The 22,674-nt window shown below is 51.1% G+C and overlaps 7 protein-coding genes across 7 annotated transcripts; 4 read left to right on the forward strand and 3 right to left on the reverse strand.

The window, feature by feature from the left end:
- Positions 1-282: 282 nt before the first annotated feature.
- On the reverse strand, positions 283-2,020 carry C8Q69DRAFT_442616 (import inner membrane translocase subunit tim-50 mitochondrial precursor; the record flags this gene model as incomplete). The annotated part of the gene is made up of 2 exons (XM_028628854.1): positions 283-870; positions 920-2,020. 2 exons carry the CDS (start codon positions 2,018-2,020, stop codon positions 283-285), a joined length of 1,689 nt encoding a protein of 562 aa, XP_028488107.1.
- Positions 2,021-2,294: 274 nt separating this feature from the next.
- Positions 2,295-3,813, forward strand: C8Q69DRAFT_459029 (hypothetical protein). Its single transcript, XM_028630044.1, has one exon. The coding sequence runs from the start codon at positions 2,629-2,631 to the stop codon at positions 3,499-3,501; it is 873 nt and encodes a 290-aa protein (XP_028488108.1). The 5' UTR covers positions 2,295-2,628; the 3' UTR covers positions 3,502-3,813.
- Positions 3,814-3,867: 54 nt separating this feature from the next.
- Positions 3,868-5,583, reverse strand: C8Q69DRAFT_459031 (putative proteasome regulatory particle subunit). The gene is made up of 4 exons (XM_028630045.1): positions 5,232-5,583; positions 4,812-5,065; positions 4,210-4,745; positions 3,868-4,150 (listed from the first exon to the last, which is right to left on the reverse strand). The coding sequence occupies exons 1-4, from the start codon at positions 5,298-5,300 to the stop codon at positions 4,002-4,004; spliced, it is 1,008 nt and encodes a 335-aa protein (XP_028488109.1). The 5' UTR covers positions 5,301-5,583; the 3' UTR covers positions 3,868-4,001.
- A 297-nt stretch (positions 5,584-5,880) lies between these two features.
- On the forward strand, positions 5,881-8,330 carry C8Q69DRAFT_172418 (histone deacetylase RpdA/Rpd3). The gene is made up of 4 exons (XM_028625778.1): positions 5,881-6,181; positions 6,245-6,545; positions 6,598-7,139; positions 7,191-8,330. Exons 1-4 carry the CDS (start codon positions 5,984-5,986, stop codon positions 8,154-8,156), a joined length of 2,007 nt encoding a protein of 668 aa, XP_028488110.1. The 5' UTR covers positions 5,881-5,983; the 3' UTR covers positions 8,157-8,330.
- Positions 8,331-8,737: 407 nt separating this feature from the next.
- Positions 8,738-10,514, forward strand: C8Q69DRAFT_459035 (ribosomal protein L14 domain-containing protein). Its single transcript, XM_028630046.1, has 5 exons — positions 8,738-8,939; positions 9,159-9,206; positions 9,407-9,653; positions 9,874-9,951; positions 10,012-10,514. Exons 1-5 carry the CDS (start codon positions 8,923-8,925, stop codon positions 10,042-10,044), a joined length of 423 nt encoding a protein of 140 aa, XP_028488111.1. The 5' UTR covers positions 8,738-8,922; the 3' UTR covers positions 10,045-10,514.
- A 247-nt stretch (positions 10,515-10,761) lies between these two features.
- On the reverse strand, positions 10,762-16,540 carry C8Q69DRAFT_398834 (hypothetical protein; the record flags this gene model as incomplete). The annotated part of the gene is made up of 4 exons (XM_028627822.1): positions 10,762-12,697; positions 13,387-16,168; positions 16,220-16,363; positions 16,483-16,540. The coding sequence occupies 4 exons, from the start codon at positions 16,538-16,540 to the stop codon at positions 10,762-10,764; spliced, it is 4,920 nt and encodes a 1,639-aa protein (XP_028488112.1).
- A 2,060-nt stretch (positions 16,541-18,600) lies between these two features.
- C8Q69DRAFT_172499 (hypothetical protein) lies at positions 18,601-22,261 on the forward strand. The gene has a single exon (XM_028625779.1). It carries the CDS (start codon positions 18,765-18,767, stop codon positions 22,107-22,109), a length of 3,345 nt encoding a protein of 1,114 aa, XP_028488113.1. The 5' UTR covers positions 18,601-18,764; the 3' UTR covers positions 22,110-22,261.
- The last annotated feature ends 413 nt before the right edge of the window (positions 22,262-22,674 follow it).

Raw genomic sequence — 22,674 nt, forward strand, 5'->3', positions numbered from 1 at the left:
AGTTTAAATTTCTTTTATACACGAGACTAGAAGTAATCAGGCAAGCAACCATAGTTTACAGCGACCATCCGAATGCTAAATGGTATGATCTAGGACCTTACCCCAAGAACAGCCAGAAATGCAATTGCAACGACCAGAAAAGGCAACCGGGCCTCAAGGCTACCAGTCAGATAGACCGTTAAACCGAGGCTGCCAGACGAGCGAACAGAGACAAGAGGAGAAATGATAACAAGTCGTGAATCGGCCTTCTAGAGGCCGCGTGTGAAGAGTCTTTATTTTTTTTCATTTGGACTCACCGGCTCCAAAAATGCTGGTGAAGCCGCTCTTCATGCTCTTCATCTGCTCTTGACGGGCCTTCTCTTCTTCAGCAGCCATCTCAGCAAGCCACTTCTCACCATTTTCACGGATCTCCTTCTCAATCATCTCGTAGTTCTTCTGGCCACGCTCGCGGATCTGGTCCCAGAGCATCTTGCCCTGTGCAAGACTGTCAGACGTGCTCTGCTCTCCATCCAATGGGCTGCTAGGCTTCAGCCCGAGGAGCGAGACAAAGCTGCCAACACCGCGTTTTGGTCGCTTAGACTGTTCCTGTTCGAGCTGCTTCTGAAACTTCTCACGCATAGCCTTCTCACGCTTGGCAAACTCGATCGGAATGTCGGTGCCCTCGAAGGACTTCAAGACAGGACGCACATCTTCAATTCCCATTCCTGCAATGTACTCGAGGAGAGGAATCAAGGCAACCAGTGTCTTATCCTTGGAGTCACCCTTCCACTTCGGGAGAATGATGGCGTTCTCGGGTTGTAACCGTGCGTGGGATTCATCGGTATCAATCAGGATAACCTTCGACAGGTCTCGGTTCAAGTAGGCCAGATCCTAAGACCAGTTAACGCGACGTTCAAGTGAACTTCGGGGATTTACATACCTTGATGTATTCTCCATCCTTGTACTTGGTGGCTTCTCTGAAAAGGGGCCATCGAATGATACGGTAAGGGTCAAGTTTCCTAAGCACCTGGTCTGCCATCATGCTGGGAACAGTGGTGAAGAGCACGAGTTCGTAGTATTGGTTCAGATAACGGAGGAAGTAGTCCACCCCAGGGCGTTTGGCAACTCGCCAGCCATGCTCACGAGTCCACTCACTGTGAACCAAAAGATCCTCCAAACTCAGCACCAAGGTGTAAGGTTGACGAAGGTTAGGGTCCTCATCAGGAAGCAGCTTCTGGAAGGGAGGGTCCTTGTAGTAGCTCGTAATGTCGTTCATACGAGCCTTGACTCGGTTATACCAGAGTCCAAGACCCCATCCCGAAGGTGCGTCGGGGTGAGCCTTCTCCAGTTCCTCAGTCTCCCAGTTACGGCCGAGATACATGGTTCCCACGACGGCTCCCACGCCCATCAGACCATATACCAGCTTGGCCATCTGGGCTCTTCGGCGGTCCAGAGAAGACTCGTACCGGTCTTTGCCATCACCACCGCGACCACCATCCTCACCTTCTTCCGCTTCGTATGGCTCTTCTGTCAGATTCAGGGCACGGGGTCCTTGGCCCTTTGCCCGGTTGGCAGCATCCAGCTCTGCCGCCAATGTAGAAGGGATACCTTGCGTAAGGTCGGGAAGAGGTCGTTGGGGTTCGTCCTTGGGACGCGCCGTTGTTTCAAATTCGGACTGTTCCGGGGTAAAGTCCGGCTGAGCTCCTTGCTGTCCGGTTGATGCTTCACTCACTCCAGCTCCTGCTCCTGCCGACTGTGGTGGTGTGTTCTTCTGTGATCCTGCATTGGACGCAAACTCAGCCTGGTCCGGGGGAAAGTCTGGGCGATGTTGTTCGTCTGCAGATTGCGACGGAGAGGTTGGATTCGATGTAGCTTTACCTGATTGAGTAGCATTCGATTTCTTGACAGAATCAGGAAGCTTGTACGACCCCTTCGGCTTGTTGTTCTTCGCGTACCATCGGGGCTGCTGGGCCGGGACAGCAAGCCGGGCGGCTGCTGGGAGGACTCGAGGCCTCGAAAGAAGAACGGCACGACTGAGCATGGTCTGTGGTGATATATTCAATGGGAGATCGAACGGGCCCCAGTGGTCATGCTCAGCCTAGAAGGCACGTTGATGAGCAGGATTCCGAATGGGACAGACGACAAATAACGTCTGGACTCTGTCGTCTCTTTCCGCTGCATCATCAACATCGAAAAAGTTGGAGCTGCCGTGGCGGCTGCGGCGGGCAGTAAAGCCCACTTGCGCAGTCCGCATAAGAACTCCCGTCTCACTCGTTTTTCTCTTCCTTTCTCTTCTTTCTTTTCTTCTCCAGTTATATGAAAGTTGAACAACCCAGACGTTAAATTTGACCCAACAATTCTTTCTCCATGGATGCCGGGTTGTATTAGCTGGGGAGACTGATGAATCTCTTCTGTCCCACCCCCAAGAGCGGCAGCTAGGATTCCATTGAGCTGTCAGCCCCGTTCGTGCGGATACAAATTTTTGCTGATAAATCCGTATTTCTCAGTTGCCGCGCGCAGAAACTGACATTCGCTTGTTGAATCGTCACTGCCGCAGTTAAATACTATCATGCAGTAAAAGAGAAAGAGAACTGCTCTCTATATTGTCTATCCTCTGGCGTACATATCATATAGCAGCACGTCATTGCCATGGCCGCCACTCTCGAGGAAGCGATGGAGAGGGTGAGTCTCCAAGGTTCAAATGGACGAGCCAGGAGAAAGAAGGGCGAGCCGTCCCCTCCGTTTCGTTTCTTTGACCTGCCCTCGGAAATCCGCTTGAGAATCTATCATCTGGTCCTCTTTACGCCCCGGAACAGGACCGTTTCAAGGCGGTCCACCCGCTGGTTCCCAACGCGATCAAACGGCAATGTGGGATCTTCTGCGAGGGGCAAGGCCGTCGCGCCAGCTTCTCAGCGCATTTCTCTTTTCCTTACTTCGCGCCGCATGCACGACGAAGCGGCTCATTATTTCTATTCAGTGCAGACCTTTCGTATATTTCCCGTCCAGGATTACAACCGGATGCCGACAATAAGGGCTCTGTCACCACGGTACCGCGCCATGATCAGTACAGTAGAATTGATACTCGGCTCCAGCTGGACTGCGCCACCGAAATCATGGGCCGTAAACAAAGGCTTGGGTTTGCAGGACATGGTCACTATGCGGATGCTCAAGGTGTTCATACAATGTGATCCTTCGCATCCCGCCTTTGAAGGCTTCCGGATCTCGCGCGATTACTACACGAACTTCGCAGGGAACTTGCTACGGCAGATCCTTCAGAGCTTGCCAAGCGTCTCCGAGGTCGAATTCGATGGTTGGCCGTCTGTGGACAAGCATGGACCGTTGATGAACAGACTGTTGCTGGAGGTGAGGTTAGAACGGAAGAAAATCCATTGGGGTCCCGAGAGGGGCTGGTCAGACTTCGATGACGGTTATGAAGATGAAGAGGAGGAAGCTTCCGCCAGTGATCTAGACCCAGATCACTTGATGCGTGGTATGCACAGCGGTCGTTTGGTGGAGACGTGATGATAGTCGTCTACGTGCTGCACGTTACGAATCATGACAAAGAGTTCGTCTTAAAGCATATTTATTGGTGTTTATGCATCGGATATATTACAAACAATACAGGTGGGTTTGTACAGTAGTTATCTTAGCGAAGTGGTGTATAGTTAGAGCCTTAGTTTTATATAGCACATTTGGCTACTTTTGTGTATCAGCTCGTTTTACGACGTAGAACTACTGAGGGAACCATCACTAGGAACCACATTTGCAACAAGATCAGAAACTACAACCTATGGATGCACTTCATAGGTAGCTGGGTTGGATTTTACGAGTCGGATAGCCAATGCGTCCTCTAGTGACTGGTACACCTCTCGACTGTACTCTATAATTGGGAGTGTGAATAATGATAGATTTTACCGCGATGGATTTCGTCTAGATTCCATACGTTTACAAAGAACCCAAAACTCGAGTATTTGATGCCACGGTCGACAAAACAGAGATTCATTGTATCATGCATGACTCATCTATACCTCCTCATCAACATCCATCAGGTTGCCGTCCTGGGCGCCTTTACTGCTGGTCTCCTTCGCTACGGATGCTTCCTTATCGATCATCTGCCGCGAAACAGCAACAATGTTGTCTTCGATGAGGGCTTGGCTGACGTCTTGGATGTCTGTTTGCCGTTTGTTAGCAACCCGTAAGAGCCACCGGAGGAAAAGAGAGATAACATACGCTTCTTGGGGTCGACCTTTCCGACATATCTGGTTTTCAGCTGCTCCTTGCTCAGCTCCGTCTCTTCCTTGACCCGCTTCTCGTAGCCCTCTGCGAGCCCGACGAGCTTCTGCAGTCGGTCAACATTATGTTTGCCTTCTTCGCGGAAGTCGTTCATCTGCAGCGCCTCCGTCCACACATGCTTATGCAGATTCATCAACATGTTCTCCTCCAACCCAGTCTTGCGGTAGTTGATGGCGATGCTGTAGTAGTGACGGTTTAGACCATGGATAAGTGCTTGGATGGACGGCTTGTTCAGATGTCCCAGGTTAGAGGTCGTCTGTCGTGGCTCCTGGCCCATGACGACCGTCTGAGGCGCAATCAAGCGGAAGGCATCAATGACGACCTTTCCCTTCACTGACTGAATGGGGTCGACAACAACAGCAACCGCACGCGGAGTGAGTTGCTCGAAAGATTGTTGAGTGTTGATATCGACAGAGGACAGCCAGCAACCGAAACCAGGATGCGAGTGATACCAGCCTACAACGGTCTCCGGTCTAGCCAACACAGGACAGTTAGTATGATTCATGAAGCCATATCCTTTAGGGATTTCTCAAACGTACCGTCCTGTTTGTCGCAGCATCTCCATCATCTTGGTCTGGAAAACAGGGTCGACAGCCTCGACACTAACACCCGTACCACTCTGAGGCATGGCAAAAACATCCACCACCCGCACTGTGTACTCATCGATGAATTCCCCCAGCATCAGACCCATGACTTCCATAGGTACACCTGCGCGGCCGTGTCTGAGCATCTTCAGCAAGGCCAGCGACGAAATGTGTACGGTCTCCGCATTATCGATCAAGTTCGGGGTGTCCTGAACAAGCACTTGTTAGTTCCGTTTTCCTAGACACTTTGCACACTACAGCCAGTATCTTTAGGGATTCTTGGCGCTGGAGCAAGTTGGTCGCCTGCCATAAGGATCACGACCAGGTGATCGAGGCAAACAACATAGGCTGAAAGGTGACGCAACACCAACTTACCGCACCAGGGGCGGCCGCACCCATACCCATGCCATGAGCAGCCTGGAGCATCCGGTTGAAGCGCTCCATGATGGAATGTGAGATCGGATATCACAGGTGTAGCGACAACAACTGAGAGTAGGTCGAGGATAGCTTCCTTCAAGGGAAGCTTCCAGAGATGATAGGTAAGCAGGTAGACCTTCGCGAGCGAAGAAGGCGGGATGTGAGGGTATCTGAATCAAAAGCGAATGAACCCGGCTTCTGATGTGTCTTCACCAAGGAGGATGAATCAGAAGGTGGAGGGGGAGTGGTCGCAGGTGGTTGAAGCTGTAAGCTGGGAGAGGCTGCTTCTGGCGTTGACGGAGGCGATCGCAGTGCCAAGCGCTAGAGCTCCGCGGGTCGCCCTGCCGTGGGCTCCTCCGGTTCCGCCTCCCCCAAAAGTCCTAGAAAGCTACGAAGACCATCTTTCTCCCCTCTGTCCTCCCACTCGCTCACCTTCAATCCCTTCCGTGAGATCCCAATCTCGCTCAACCGCAGGTGGTTCCATCCACTTTGGTTCTGGATAGGTGAATACGAAGGTTGCTGTGTCTCCCAGCCATCGCTTTTATGCGACGCCTCCCACTTGTCTAGACCTAGATAACTTCCGCTTCGCCGCCTCAGTCCACTCGTCTTCTCCAGGGTTCTACGTCGTTTCTTCTGCGCTGTCTACTTGATCTCGTCTATATACACCTTTTTTTTCTCCTATCGTGACCTCCCTCAAGGACGATTTCACGATGACTTCCGCCGCCGCGGGCGTGGAGCCCATCAGCTTCAACAACCTGGGCGACAGCAATAGACGAGTCGCCTACTTTTATGATTCGGATGTCGGCAACTATGCCTATGTCTCGGGCCATCCCATGAAGCCACACCGTATAAGGATGGCTCACAGTCTGGTCATGAACTACGGACTATATAAGAAAATGGAGATCTATGTGAGTGATTCTTTCCTGCCGCTCCCACACGTTTCGTCGCGGCTGCTAACTCGTGACTTCCAGCGTGCGAAACCAGCGTCGAGATATGAGATGACCCAGTTCCATACGGACGAATATATCGACTTCCTCTCAAAGGTCACTCCCGACAATATGGACTCGTTTGCGAAAGAGCAGGGCAAATACAATGTCGGTGATGACTGTCCCGTCTTTGATGGTTTGTTCGAATTTTGCGGTATCAGTGCCGGAGGTAGTATGGAGGGCGCTGCGCGTCTTAATCGCAATAAATGTGACATCGCTATCAACTGGGCTGGTGGTCTGCATCATGCCAAGAAGAGCGAGGCAAGCGGCTTCTGCTATGTCAACGGTATGCTTTCAAACAGGTGCGCAGTGAGATGTACAGTTACTGACAACCACAGACATTGTCCTTGGAATCCTGGAACTTTTGCGATTCAGGCAGCGTGTCCTGTACGTTGACATTGATGTTCATCACGGTGACGGTGTCGAGGAGGCTTTCTACACTACGGACCGCGTGATGACGGTCTCGTTTCACAAATATGGAGAATATTTCCCCGGTACCGGTGAACTGCGCGATATTGGAGTCGGCCAGGGAAAGAACTATGCTGTCAACTTCCCGTTGCGTGACGGCATCGATGATCTTTCTTACAAGAGCATCTTCGAACCTGTCATCAGGAGTGTTATGGAGTGGTACCGTCCTGAGGCCGTCGTTCTCCAGTGTGGTGGCGACAGTCTTTCTGGAGACCGCCTGGGATGCTTCAATCTGAGCATGCGCGGTCATGCAAACTGTATCAACTTTATTAAGAGTTTCAACCTGCCGACTCTCGTCGTGGGTGGAGGTGGCTATACCATGAGGAATGTTGCTCGAACCTGGGCCTTCGAGACCGGAATTCTCTGTGGTGAACAGCTAGGATCCGAGCTCCCGTACAACGATTACTATGAGGTATGGAGTTCCAGTTCGCATATATTGAACTATCCACTAAAAAGATCATAGTACTTCTCCCCGGATTACCAACTCGACGTCCGACCTTCAAATATGGACAACGCGAACACCAAAGAATACCTGGACAAAATTCGAGCGCAAGTCGTAGAGAATCTCAAACGCACTGCGTTTGCGCCATCTGTTCAGATGACGGACGTGCCTCGTGACCCCCTGCTCGGAGGCATAGATGATGAGGCCGATGCCATCCTTGACGACCTGGACGAAGACGAGAACAAGGATAAGCGATTCACGAAGAGACGCTTTGACCAGTACATCGAGAAAGCGGGCGAACTCAGCGACAGTGAGGATGAAGCAGAGAATGGAACGAACGGGATTCGTCGCCAGCCAGGTGTCCCCAAGCGACGGAACAGACAGAGCTACCGCAACCTCGATGTCGCAGATTCTGGGCCTGACAGTGGCCTTGCGACTCCAAGGGACGTTTCATCGATGCCCGAGGATGAGATGGATTTGACGGCCGACACGAAGATGGGCGAGGCAGCAGAAGCCGGCGCTGAAGAGCAGCCTTCACCTATCCCCGCTGAACCGGCATCGCGAGCGGAGGAAACGCCTGCCGCAGAATTGAATGGCACGACTGGTGAAGGAGAAGCTCCTGCTGCTTCCGTACCTACTACGCGCCCAGCTTCACCTGTCGCCCAGGATGAAGACACGACTATGGAAGATGCGGGTGCTCCGGCCCCAGAATCAGAGCAGACCGAAGCGCCCATTAACGGACCGCAGGAAAAGACCCCCCCAGAGTCTCCGGCCGCAGCTGCTCCTGAAGCTTCAGAGCAGCCTACGTCTCCGGCAAAGTCCGGTTCTCCAGCCCCTAGCGCCCCTCAGCCCGCAGAAGCAGCAGAAGCAACGGGAAGTGCTGCTGAGGCACCCAAGGAAGAAGAGGCACCTGTGAAGGCAGAGGAGCCCGCTCAGCCGGAGGAGAGCTCTGAAAAGCCGGAGGAATCGACAAAAACCGAAGAATAGACTTCTGCTGATGATGGGGTGAACTCTTCTTTCCTGGCTCCGGCGCAACGGACAGTGGCAGGTATGGTGTTGGTCTAGGTTGTTCTTGTATTATTTCCTTGCATACAGCGTTTCTTTTTTCTTTTTTCTTTTCTCTTTTCTTTTCTTTCTTTCTTTTTCTGTTTCTTTTGTTGCTGTCTCATCCCCGCCTATATGTGCCCAGATATTCAGGAGGTTACGTCTTAACTGTACCTTTTCCTTAGATCTTGTATTTGTATTTCCATATCTATGTGCTGCTTAATAGCATTGAGCGCTCTAGAGGGCGCTGACTACTCTGGAGTGCTTAGATGCTTGCTGAATAGAGCACGTTATGCTCCTCGATAATGGCGCCATCTAGAGAAAAGCGGCATTTGCAGTCTAATATTTCGCATCGTAAGGATCAAGAGAACACTAGCAGTAACCTTAATAACTGGCAGCGACTTAGAGTAGACAGATAATAATAATACTCTGTATAGATAACTAACTACTGCTTGTACTCTCTCGCGCGGCGATATGGACCTATCCGAGAAAGGGCTAGTCTTAGGGCTTCACACGTGACCCTACTCCGCGGGAGCCAGTAAGAGCGGCTGCCAAGATTTTGCACACTACCCACACTAAGCGAGATCGAGCAGGCTGGAAATTCAACCGGAGCGAAGAGTCCAACCTCGACGTCGCCAGTTCCCTCACGACCTTCCACCCTTCTTTCCCTTGCCAGTATCCGAACCCGTTTGCGTGATACCTAGCCAAAATGTCTACCAAGAGAGGGTGAGTGCTCAATGACTCTGATTTTCCGGGGGATTTCCATGTTCGAGCGACGCACACTACGCGATCTATGGGCTTGTGGTTCTTGCTCGTGCGGCAGCAATTCGAGACAGGAAGAGAGAGAGAGATGGGCCCAAATATTGGATGGGGAAAAAAAGAAAAATGGCTGGTTTTTGTGCGATGAAAGAAGAATGATGTACTGACATGAATTTCTGCTTATAGTCGTGGTGTTGCCGGCAACAAGCTGAAGATGACTCTCGGTCTGCCTGTGTATGTGCCTCCATTCATATATTCCACTTAAGCCCCGCACAAATTTCTCTCGATGTCGACAACACTATCGCCTGTGATTCCTCGATTTCATTCCTGTGAAATTCCATCCGCCGAAAATACAAACACAGCTCACGCATCGGCGATCAAAAGCAAAAGAAAAATTGAAGGAATGGTTTCAACTGACTTTATTCGTCTTATAGCGGCGCCGTGATGAACTGCTGCGACAACTCCGGTGCCCGTAACCTGTACATCATCTCCGTCAAGGGTGTCGGTGCTCGCCTGAACCGTCTGCCCGCTGCCGGTGTTGGTGACATGGTCATGGCCACTGTCAAGAAGGGAAAGCCCGAGCTGCGAAAGAAGGTCATGCCCGCCGTTGTCGTCCGTCAGAGCAAGCCCTGGAGACGAGCCGACGGTATCTACCTCTACTTCGAGGACAACGCTGGTGTGGTGAGTGGATGGATTCCTTATCTGGTCATCGTGGTATCTCGTGGTGCTGGATGAATTTTGGATATTCATGGCTGGATGTGATCGGAACTCGTTTGATTTGGGTCAATACTTGACGAGGATGGATACCCTCTTCCTTTGGGATTCTTCCAGCACCACGGGGGCCGTGAAAGACTGGCACATACATGCAGCTGAACAAGTACTAACCACGTTTCCAACACAGATCGTCAACGCCAAGGGTGAGATGAAGGGTTCGGCCATCACTGGCCCCGTCGGAAAGGAGGCCGCTGAGCTCTGGCCGGTAAGCATCTCACACAGCATTCCACCATCCAGGACAAAATCAATTAACTCTGTCTCTTAGCGTATTGCCTCCAACTCCGGTGTTGTCATGTAAAAAGGGAAATCTGAATAGGAAAGAAGAAATGACGCGATACCAGGTCGGAATGGGGGAGTTGTCCACATGAATCTTCTTTTAGCCGAATTCATTTTCCTATTACCAGTTATTCCTCCTTTTCCCGCTCTCCCTCTTCTCCTATCCTGGCAGAAAAAAAGCAGTGTCAAAAAATTTCAATACATCCACCAAAAGAAAAGGATCCATACATGTGCCTACGCTAGTTACGGAGCCAATGCCAACTCGCAGACACCGAAGATCGAGGTTATTACCCGACTTTGGACCAGTCGAACAAGGGGGGATTTGAGTGGAAGGGGACTCGAGTTAGCCCTTTTCTTCGTTGTCAAGGGAAGAAAGGACAGTCATCAATGAAAGAAAACCCTCCGTAAAAAGATGCGTTTCAGTCTTAATATCTGTCTAACATGCGTAGTTTCGTGATAAGAGTTAACTACTCGATACCAGCTGTAAATGGAAATCTGATTTCATATAGTAATCTATCGTACAGATGGCGCTGGGATATAGTATAATAACACATGCCAGGAAACTATACCCGACCAGTAATTCTTTCGATACTTATGTATATACATGCAATGTAAACGTACGCTCCCCATTTTTGTTTGCCTCGAACCCTTTTGTCTCGACCCTGATACTAGGAATAAAATATACACGAAACTCGCTGCTTTTCTTTTCCTTTTCTTTTATCGATGCAAATGCGATGCATCATTTCCTTTTCCCCTCTTGCACGCATTTCAGTGACCCATCTTGTACATGTTTTGCATCGTTCATAGCAGTCTGGCTCTTGGCTTTCTGGTCTGAACGAGCAGGCAACATACCCTCAATGAGGCCGAGTAGCATCCAAATGAACAGAATGACCAAAGTTGCAATCCCAACGCCATGGACTGCCCACCAGATGTGCTGTACGCCAGCTTTGCACATAACGATATCGTACTTCCATTCATTGACCGCGGGATCGAAATCAAACCATACCGAGAGCAGACCTGCATTACCGCCATATTCACCCATCATGGCGCGGAGCGTCACTTCGCGCACGGATGGAGTTTCCTGGTCTTCGAGAATACTGGCAGACTTCTCATATCGTATAGCGTCCCACTTCCAGGATAGAGTCGAGGCGGTTGATTCTTCTCCTTTCTCTTCTCCTTCGTCGGCCTTGGTATCTATCTCAATGGATCGATTCACGAAATGAACCACGTCACATCCAGTGTGGTCATGGCCATTTAAGATTACCCCATTGCGTCCTCGGCCCCCGGCAGGGACGTTACTATCACCGCTCATCCCGAAGATGCCTTGGAGAATGGCGCTGGCGCTGGCGTGATCGCTGAGATGATTCTGCTCCTTCAGCCCGCCTTCCCTGTATCGCGGGACACCGTCGTCTCCGTCTTCGTCGTCGGACTCGTGGAAAGAGAAATACGGCGCGTCGGTGCATATACCTTCCCTTTTATGCAATGGGACATGTGTCAGAAGGAGAGTAAATGAACTCTCGTCTCCGACTGGGTATGAACGGTGTGAGATGACATCGTTGATATAATCATAACTTTGGCTTTGGATCTCCTGCGACAACGCCGGCACGTCCAAGGTGAGATCGTTCAAGTTGATAATGTGCAGTGTAGGTATTTTCGTCGTCGTGGAGGAATGATTTGTAGTAATAGCATCTACACCGTCGAGTGGGTGCTGGAATCGTATGTCCCAGTTGGCACGACCGAAGACGCGCTCAAATCGCTCAAGTCGCGCTTCGCTCACATCTCCAGCATATCCGATATCGTGATTCCCAGCAATGTTGATGATCTTGCGCTCCCAGCTCGAATTATACCTCTCTAAAGTCTCCAATTGCGGTTGTTGTTGTTGTTGCTGCTGTCCTTCTTCTGCTGCTGCCTCCTGTAGGTTATTCTTATCATTATTATATCCCTTCTGGCCCGTGATTGTAATTTCATCATCGACCCTCTCCCCACCGGCAAAGACTCGATTCCAATATCTCCATCCGCGCATCTCAAACTCTTCATCCGTCACCCATTGGCTTCCGATCAGATCTCCAAGAACCGTGACGTGCGTCGGACGACTCCACCAATGCAGCGTCCGGTAGATATGCGCGAGGTAATAATCGTTTCCAAAGAGATCTAGACGTTTCCTCGCGGCGCGCAACGAATCTGGTATATCCTCCCAGATAATCGTGCGTAATGCAGATTGAACCGCTTCAATCACGGTCACCGGGTCCGATTCCGACTCTGGGTCTAATGACACATTTCCCACTGCTGTTTCCTTGATAGTATCCCAATGTCGTATGAGGCGCGGTACGAATTCATCTTCTGGACTTGGTAACGAACTGTCGCCTTCGAGTTGGGGGTCCGCGAGGACTAGTAGACGAAACACAGCGGGTGCCTCAGTTGTCGCGTGATCGGGCACGATATGCTGCAGGAGTGTGTTCACGAAGCCATTCGACCAGAGCGAAGACTGTCGCGCGTCGCGACTGGGGAGTGGAAACGCGCAGCCATGAAATATTGGGTAAAGGTAGAGGTATATGGTGGACGCTATTGATAGCGGTAGCAGAATGACGAGGACCCGGGACAGGAGGGTGCGGAGAAACATAGAGAAAGGAATGTGGTTAACGAGGCACGAATTTGAACATTGAAGAGTCCCATCACTGACGAAAAGAAAGACGACAAAGGAGCGGATGGAGGCCAGAGGTGCAGATGCTGCCGGTGGTAATCAGCGCGAAGTTTAGAAAAGGGGAAGCAAAGGGTTTCTGGTAAGTAATTATGCCGTCCCAACGACAGACTGCGAGCCGAATACCGAGGATTCGGCTTGCCGAGCAAATGGATGGATTCCACGAACACGATGAAGAAGAGTCTATTACTTGAGAATGCTCAATCTCGAATTCGGCTACAATAGGAATACTGATGTTGTTTTTTGATTTTTTCTCTTGAGAACAGGAATTACAATATGGCATTAAATAATCGAGCTATACGTATGCGTCATGTTTCCCTGTGTCTAACCAAGGGGAGTGTCCGTTAAACAATCTCCTTCCATTCGCCAGTAATGGAGCTATATAATGTGCCTTCCTCCAAAGATTATATTTGATCATGTCATAAGAACCGAAGAAAATAGAAAGTCGCCACAGCGACCTCCAAATGAAGGGTATATCTCGTAGAACGCCTTTGTAACTAGTTATTCCGACGTTTCCAAGGGTGTAATAAAAGGGGCGTAAGACCGGCCGCAAATGCGGAAAATATGGTTCAGGAATTCGAAAGACGTTCCAGCAAAGCGCTGAAGGCCGTCAAGAAGAATAGAAATTAGTAATTTGTCTCCGAGCGCTGCTCTGATGTCGTCGACTCGGCAAGGGATTCTGGAAGCAGGGAACTGGGACCGGTATCGATTTTCGCAAGACTGCTAAACTGTGGTTTCTCGCCATCGCTTTTCTCACCGTCCAGAGACTTCTCAAAACTGAGACCGTGTATCATTAACCCTTTGTCTTCATCCTTAGAAGAATCGGTAGTTTCCTTAGCAGTTTCCTTTCCTTGCTCAGTCAGCCCGGGCAGCGGAGGACGCTGGTTCAAGAGACGAGCTTGCTTCAGACTGATGGTCTTTTGCTTGTTTGTCATTTCAACCGGCAAATTCGGGTCTCGTTCGATGGTTGCTTTCATCAAGGCAGCCATCCACAATCGCCCCTGCTTGATGCTATCCACCTGGAAATAATGGATTGCAGGCTTGGTGAACTGCACAGAGCGGGACATCTTCGGCGGCACCAATTTGAAGATGAAGGGGCCATCAGCTCCTAACTTGGAGCGAGATGTGATGTCGGAAGAACTTGCTTGGTCGGACACACCCAGGTCGACAGAGCCGGAGCCAGTTCCCGGAACCGGAGATGCGTTCGCACCGGTAATAGTCGCATGGAGCGCAGTAAGTGGTTCTGAATCTGCACGGAGAACACGGTGACCCGTGATGTCAATGAGCCCCCGTTCCTCCGTATCATCCTCTGAGTAGTAATAAGAGAGGCGACGGCCGCGCAAGACAAAGAGACGCGGCTTCCACGTAGTCATCAGATGGGACGACTTCTTCTTCATCCACCCGCTAAACTCACAATTCAACATCTGCTCCTGGGGCGTCTTCTTTTCAAGTCCACGTATGTAAGCGCTTGTGTCCTTCTTCGACTTAGGTGCGGCCTTGGTCGAGGTTCTTGGTCGAGGTATGAGGAGGGCATCGCCTGTCTTGCCAGAACCGTCAGTGCTCTGGCGCTCAGAACTCTTGGACGTTGCAGACGGGGTCGTTGATCCCGTTCTTGCGGTTGACAGGCTCGATTCCTTGACCGGAGACGTTGGCGTATCGGGAATATTTGGAGTCTTTCCGTTACTTGTTGAGGCGTCCGATGCTGCGCGAAGGCCTACAGCACGACGGAACTTAGGCCCGACACCCTTGATCTGTTGAAACGGCATAGAAGAAGAAGAGCGGCTGGAGTTGTCGCCGTCGGTTCTACCCGATAGAGGAGAGAACGCAGAGAAGAATCCAGAACTGGGAGCCGGCTTCTCTGCCAGGTTAGTCACAATGGGAGTGGTCGAGTTGGAGCTTTGGCTCTGTTTTTCAGAAAAGCGACCGCTCGAGCTCCTGAAGCGACCTTTGATGGAGCCACTGTGATAAACTTTGGCAGCCGAGGAAACATGTAGCATATCCCTGATCGACTCTGCGCTACTGAAACGAGAATGTCGCTTGTTCATCGGGCTCTTCCGAAGGGATTCTTCATTATAGCTGGATTTCCGGGAATGAGCGATGCTCTCCACCATCGACCCTCGCTTCTGCAAGACTCTACGGCCTCTGCGCGATTCAACTTCACCTCCAGAAAAGTATCCGCGGTCTAGCTCGTCGAAACGGGCAGCAATCGAGATCCCAGAATCGAATTCTCGCGAATCCGCGCCATGAAGAGCCTGCGGAGGCTGTTTCTCATTTGATGGGCCGACGGAGGTTCCCGGACGGGAGAGTCCTTGTGCGGCCGTCGACATTGTCCAGCCCCGGTCGAAAGAAGGTTGTTTACGATGTGGCTGATCCTGAAACACAGGGGATCCTGTCGTGTCGATTGAGGAGTGACGGCGGGTGTGGTTGATATCCCGAATCGACGCTGCGGACGGTCTCGCAAAGGACGTCAACGGAGATGGCGGATTGCTCCGCTGGCTCTGTCTCGACTGCACGGGGGTGGAACTTCGCGCTTGATGGTAGCTTGAGGTTTTCTCAGACAAACTAGGAATGCGTGGGAGGAAAGTTCCATTGCCTGCCCGACTCATGGCGCGTTCGGGAGAGGCATCGCGGCCGGAGTAGCTCGACACTGACCCTCGAGGCTGTCCGAATCCCTTGATCTCTTCCTGGAAGGCTTTGATTTTGTGCCATGTCTTTAGTCGTCTGCCCATAACACCGAAGTCGAACTCCTTCATAAACAAGAACTCTTGGTCCATTTCCAACAAGACATCACCGGTGATCTCCTGTTCTTGGAAAATATCACAGTGCTTCTGCTCGACACCAATATTCCGTAGCTGCTTAGCAGTTTCGATGTGGCTCCATTTTCGCACCTGTTCCTCAGTAGGCTGACTTTCCTCTTCCTCATCGGTCTCATGGCCGTGGATATAAGATAGCCGGTGGCCGATGTGGCTGCTGTATTCGCTTCCAGAATCGTTGACGGGTTTCAGCTCCTGGCCAGCAACACTATGGCGAGGCGTACTGAGGTCGGTTATATGCTCGTCGATCACACTCAACGTTTCGTTCATCACAGGACTGTCCTCTCCGTTGAATGGGCTATGCAGCGAATCCCTGATCGTCCTCTGGATTCCGACGGCTAGAGAATTCGTGGACGGCAGTGGAGAAGAGCTGGATCTTTTTGATTGCTTTGGGGATTGAGCAGCCGCGGGGAACTCCAGAGAGGAGGCCAGTATCCCTGAAGTACTCGCGTGTCGGGACCCCTGAGGAGTCATATCTGCATTGCCAGACCCCGGGCGGCTTTCTTCATCGTCTGCAGTGCCCACAGTCGAGCTCGGGCTTGCGTCTTCTGTACTGTCTGCAGTGGAAATGATAGATGGAGCAGGCTCAGTCATGACCTTGCGGATGCTTATCTTCGGTGCCGGGGTTGTGTAGACTATGACACATTAGCTGCCAGTCATCGCTCTTAGCACTGAAGAGAACTCACTTCCAGGGAAAAGGCCCGTTGTGCCATTCGCCATGTGCTTCCCAAGATACCATCCATCCCCAAACCCTTCATCTAGCTCCACCAGTTCGACCTTGTCGCCACGACGCAAAGTGAGTTCGTCCGCTCCCCGCGCATCGAAGTCATCTAGGCAACAGCATATGTCAGTACATTCAGGACGACGAAAGCAACAGGAAAGTGCACAGTTGCGAAGCAGCGTAAGATGCGCCACGAGCGGGGAGTCGCAGCGCCCAAGGCAGACTTACGAACAACAAGCAACAGGTCTCCAGGGCGTACCCCACGCGGTGGTTCCATTTGAGCCATTATTGATAGTATAGATCCCTGCGACAAAGGCCCTTAATCCGTGAAGTCGACCGTCAAAGCGCACCGCTGCAATGATCGAATGGGACGGATGATGCGGGACATGGAGCAAAGAACCCGGCCCTTTCAAGAATTTTCGGGGGCGTTTGTAGACAAACCCGGGCGATGTTTCGTTCTGTTCCAAAGCGGTTTGCCGATTATTGTGGATAAGCCACCAGTAATGGAAGGGCCAGAACGCGGGACGAGAGGCGAGACCCGTCTGCTGTCAATCTTGTTCTCCGGGACAGATGAAGCAACCGAAGGGACGAACAGAAGGTAACAGCAAGATTAGAATAATTATATAGAGCGTATGCGCTGGACAGGATGGTGGACCGGGGGTTCAAGGGGTCCGCCGGGGTGAGGCCCTCTCCGACGATAGATATCGCTTAGATGATGAGGCGCTTTGCTGGACGCTGTCGTGGCCCCGTCGCAACACGCAGGGGAGTCGAGAGTCCGAATGAGAAAGCAGCAACGACAACACGAAATAAAAATACAACAAAGGAGAGGCTGCTGAAACGAGCGCGGGCGTGTCGCCGGGTCCTGGTGGCGGGGGATAGCACAAAACACCGGATGGACGCTCGTCTCTGGCGAGAGAGGGGGGAAAGATCAGGAGTTCACACGTGCGATCGGGGCGTGGCGCGTTAAGTTACTAGGTGAGTATTAGTTATATGTCACAATGTCGTGTTTGCCGTTGAGTCGCAACAATGATAGTAACAATGTGACCGGGAGACATTAAGTAAATAAATAAATATGATGTTCCTGGCCCTGACTAGCCCTGCACAAGAGTCGACAGCCAACAGTCCACAGCAGAAGGACAGCTTGCTGGGGTGACGAGACCGTGGACTGCGATCGAGACCGAGGCTGAGGAATCTGACGAAGTTGACGATGTGACGGAAGCAGACGGAGGCTTGACTCTGCGAACGTGGTCAGTGCCAAACAGTCGAAGCTCAGACGTCCTAATCGCCAGGGGCTTGGAAGATCGCCAAGGATGAGCAGAACTGCTTGGGGGATGGATTTTCTCTCGACGAGCGCAAAATGCTAGCAGATCGATAGTTGCCGGAGGCTTGCAAGTTGTTGGCCCACCGAGTGCGGCGGCAAAAAGGCCTGGAATTGGATCGAGAGGCGATCGACCATTAATTCGACGGAGCCGGAACGAGAGAGGCGAGAATGATAATTCATCGACTTATAATAATAATAATAATAATAAATATAATAAATATAACAATACTGTATCTGACAGTTATGACTCCTATACCATAGACTCTTAGCAGTGATGATAAGGATCATGGTGGCTACTCTAGGCTGTCTTAAGACGGTGAGTATAACTAGCGTACTGGTAGAGGAGCAGCATTCTCTGATATCTATCCCACATACTTTAATTTCGCCTCTCCTAAGTTATCTTTTTTCCATCCTATGCTATGCTCTGCTCTGCTCTATCCTGTCCTACCCCCCTTTTCTCCTCGAAACAACGCGTCAGTAGACGTAAGAATAGACGCTTCTCGCTTTTAGAACACACTTAACTACCCCTCCCATGCTTGTCATCCATTACGGCTTCTTCCAGCGTTTTGCGCCGTCGTCCAGCGCTAACCTGGAGCCAATCGCGTAGGCAGAGACAGCTGTCCGGCGTTCGTCTTTATTTTAGGACGATGATATGCCAACCATAAGAGATGCCGCCCAACGGTCGTTCTCCCCACCGCAGCCTGGGGTCTATGGTAGAAAGAAAATCAACAGACATCCCAGCGTTTGTCCTTTTATTATTATTAGCCCTCATGTAACATGCAATGATCCGGAAAATCACCCAAAGGAACTGTCTGAAGCTGCTGTATCGCTCCGTCCACAGTGGAGCCGTCGAGCGTCCCATCCAAGTTGTCGTCTAACTTGGCGTGTTGAAGCAGTTCCTGAACCAAGCGCTTCACCCACTACTGCTTGCCCACCGCCTGGAGGATCTGCACTTTCGTTTGACAGCTTCATTCACCGTTCTTTGCGATTTGGCCAGGGCTCGATCCTTTTGGTTGAATTTCACCGTGCCCTCACTTTCTGCTCTTCTCCCCAAGACACCGCACCACGGCGGTCATAGAATTAATCGGCTTCGATCTCGAATTCTGCGCCACTCACTCCTCACAAGACCATCAATTTCCACGGTGATCGCCTCCACTGCTGGGCGATTCTACCATGTACAATCTTCATAATGAGTTCAAGGGAACAGCAGAATGGCCAGACGTTTAATACAGCAGCAGGACGGGCTTTTGAGACTTCCAACTCTACGCTGAACAAGTTTCTAGGTGGCACGCGGAAGGCCTGGATGTCAGGAGGTGCTCCTCCTCACCACCACCCACCGACGCCAACGCGAAACAAGGTGAACAGCCAGAATAGACCTGTGGGCGCGCCTGGACAAATATCATCTCCCGCCAGCACAACGCCCGCAAATGCCCAACGGCCGTCCAATGGTCCTGCCGCACTACAGACCGTCAGCAGCACCATCACGACAGACAGCACGCCCATCTCTCCCATCACTCCAGTCCAGAAACACTCCAACATCCCAGTGTCGATCAAACAGTCGCCTCCTTTTGAACCACCACTACCGGACCGTGGTCTTCCTTCCGCAGCCCGAGATGTCGGCCAAATCTCAGTCCTTCCGTCGCCTGAACCAAGCAATGGTTCTCGCACGAGTCCTGCCGTTGTGGTCGACGCAGAGAGAGGCAATAGAGAAGCGGAGTTGATGGTGCTCCAATCCAGACTAGGCCAGGTCGAATCTGTCTCTGCTGTGAATGGAAGTCAGGCGGGCAATACAGAGAGTTTCGCGGCCACCTGTGAAGCAGATTTGGCTGCGTCCGGCTCTGTTCAACCTCAGAGTATGGCTAGCCTATCGACCCATCAGGCTGTACACAGGGATAAGCGGCCGAGGATCGAGACTGCTCGTTTGCCAGTATCACATACGGCGCCGTCCCCGGTTGGCTTGGCGGAGAACCAGACGTTTGGTGCGAGTTCTCCCTCAGCGTCTTCAGACGACAATTTCTGGGATTGCTATTTGAGTGCATTATCTCAGCTAGAGAAAGCCTCGTGGACTTTTTCTCTATCCGAATCAGTGGAATTGCCGCGGGTACGACTTCTGCAGGAGGCCTGCCGATCAAAAGACCTGTTCTACGTAACTCTGCATCAAGTATTTTGTCTCCATACATTCGCGCTATCAGAATTCGCCAGGTTAACTGGCTTTTCAACCTCTCAAGCATCCGCGCTTGAAATCATCAAGCAGCTTCTCCTAGACAATAGGCGACTCTCCGGGGATTTCCTGAAGTGGTGTGTCAACTTCCCATTCCCAATGTCCCGTATGTTGCAAAATGTGAAGTATAGAGGTACTTTACAGCAGATCGGACAGTCTCTATCACTATTGTCTGTGAAGTGGGTATCCTTTGAGCAAGAGATAAGAAGACGTTCATATCCTCCACTTATCGATGAGTTGGTACTGCAGTTCCATATCACCTCATCCACGCTGCAGAGCGTCATATTTACAGCCATATGCCGTCGCCATCTACAGGCAAGAGATGATGATCGTCTTCGGCAATTCCTGTCACTTTTTGAACGCAACCGAAAATATTATCTGCGTCGGTTTGCAGATCCCCAACATCCAGTCAGCACGGAGCATATGCAGAAGGAAAACGAGGATCTTATTAGGGGATATCACTCGCTCTGGGTACAATTTGCTCCCAGAAATGAAATCCATCCAGCACCAAGTCATTCGCCGGTAGCGACACAACGAGCAGGGCAGATGGCTTCTGGAGCCGTTCCTGCGGCCCCCGCCCATGCTACTTCTCTAGCAAGGAACAGTGTACGACCATCACTCCAGTCACCGCCGATACAGCAACTCCCTTCACAATCATATTCTCAAAGTATTGCTCCGTCCCAGGCGCCGCCTGCACACGGCAGACCAAATGCGCCAGCCAATCCTACTGGATTGGGTCCCAATAACCTTGTCTCTCCTATTCAGATGCCAGCAGGCCAGCATATTCCTCAGGACCTATCTCCTACCTACTTCCCACAGCAGGGCGTTGCCTCACAAGGACAATATCAGAACTCGCCTCAGTTCCAGTCTCCTCACTATATGCCACCGGCATATATTGTCCCGAGCCAGCAAATGCCATCACAGATGACACGGACACCTCAGATCGCACAACCCTCACGAGGACGAGGCCGTCCTCGTCGTGTTCCATCACATATCCAAACCAGTGCACCTGTTCCTGTGGTCTCCAGTTTACCTGCCGTTAGTCCTATGGATAACCGGTTTATCCCGAATTACCCGGCCACGCAAATGGTCCAGCGACAGCCCGCTGCGGCTCTTCCTTCTCCGCGACAAGGACCTATCGATCGGCATCTGCTTCCGGCACCAGGCGCTCTTCCGCCCCCTCGTGCCCATCCTAGCCCTCTCTACGCCTCTATTCATCAGTTGCACCTGCGAGATCCAGCCAGGAGACTGGTTCATCAAGGGCCTAACGGAGAAGAGGAAGGAGAGCTCTTCCAGTACCTGCATTCTTTCGCCGTCAAACCAACTTGTCTAGGCCAGACGGAAATCATCTTTCGATTCACGTTCGATGTGTCCAATGATACCTTTAGAAAACTGCCCCAGGATACAAGGTTTCCAGATGGCCGGCGAGCGACAAGGGTACTATCTAATGGCAATCGCCTGTATCGCCTGCGCTGTGTTAAGGTGGCTCCTTCATCACAGGACATCGGTGAGAACTCGTGGGCTATTGCTGAATCTGTATGGCCCAGTGTCTTTTACCTTCATGTCAACGGCAAGGAAATGTTCGTTCGCCGAAAAGCGCACCATGCCAAAGATCTACCTCTGGACATCACGCCTAACCTGAAAGAAGGTAACAATGAATTTACGCTTCATTTCTTGCGGAGTCCAGAGGAACGCGGTAACCTGGTCTATGCTCTAGCCGTTGAGGTCTTAGAGATAGCTGATCTGGAACACACTAAGAAATTGGTTCAGCCTCTTGCGGCACCTGAGTCACGCCTTCAAATCCAGAAACGGCTTTCGGTCAGCACTGCTGACGACGAGCTGTCTGTCGTAAATGACTACATAGCTATCGAATTGGTTGATCCATTTATGGCGCGGATCTTTGATGTACCGGCTCGCGGCAGAACTTGCAAACACCAAGAATGCTTCGATCTCGACGCCTTCCTCAGTACCCGTGTTTCCAAAAGCGGCAGCGATCCTATGAAGGAAAACTGGAAGTGTCCCATCTGCGGAGGAGATTGTCGTCCATCGAATCTTATCATCGATAACTTTCTTGCTGACGTACGAGCGGAGCTGCTGCGTAGTGGCAAGTTGGAAGAGACTAGGGCCATCCACGTCAAAGCAGACGGAACATGGCAGCCAAAGATTGATCAGGACCTCAAAATAGAAACCAGAGTCCCTGCGAAACGTAAGCTTTCGGAGATGGGCGATGTGACACCTCTTAGGTCCAAAAGTGAGAGCACCGGGGGCACTCCACGAGTTGCCAAAGCTGCCGAGATTATTGAGCTTGACTAACCACCCAGCTCCATATCTACTGTGCGGGCTAGATGAGACGAGAAGTGGTCCTCGTCGGGCGTCTGTCTGTATGGTACAACACCTTAGCATTGGTCGGCGCATATGGATTTGGCTCTGTTTTCTTCCAATTATTTGCGAGTTGCTATGTATGGATACCCCAAAGTCGTGTGTTTCCTTTCGGTTATATTATTTTCTCGACCTGCACCAATCCAATCGTGCAGGTTCTTTTTTCACTACTTGCTAGAAACAAGGAAAAGGCTATCTGTATCCCCTGGTATTCCTTCTGTTCTATACCCTTATAATCATGCATATACACATAAGAAAACCGAAAAGGCAGGAGTATAGAGCGCAAAACAGAAGGAGAGAAAAGAAATTAATCACAAGACGAAACGAATTTTTTATATTAGCATTTTACTTCTCTTCTTCCTCTTCTTCTATATTAGCATACGCTTTGATCACTTCCCCCATTTTCTATACGGAGGTAATCACAGAGCAAAAGGTCCCTGATGCCCGAATTTTCCTATATATATATATATATATATATATATATATATATATATATATA

Source organism: Paecilomyces variotii (genome assembly GCF_004022145.1).
Source record: "Paecilomyces variotii strain CBS 101075 chromosome Unknown C8Q69scaffold_2, whole genome shotgun sequence".
In the NCBI taxonomy this organism is placed as follows: Eukaryota; Fungi; Ascomycota; class Eurotiomycetes; order Eurotiales; family Thermoascaceae; genus Paecilomyces; species Paecilomyces variotii.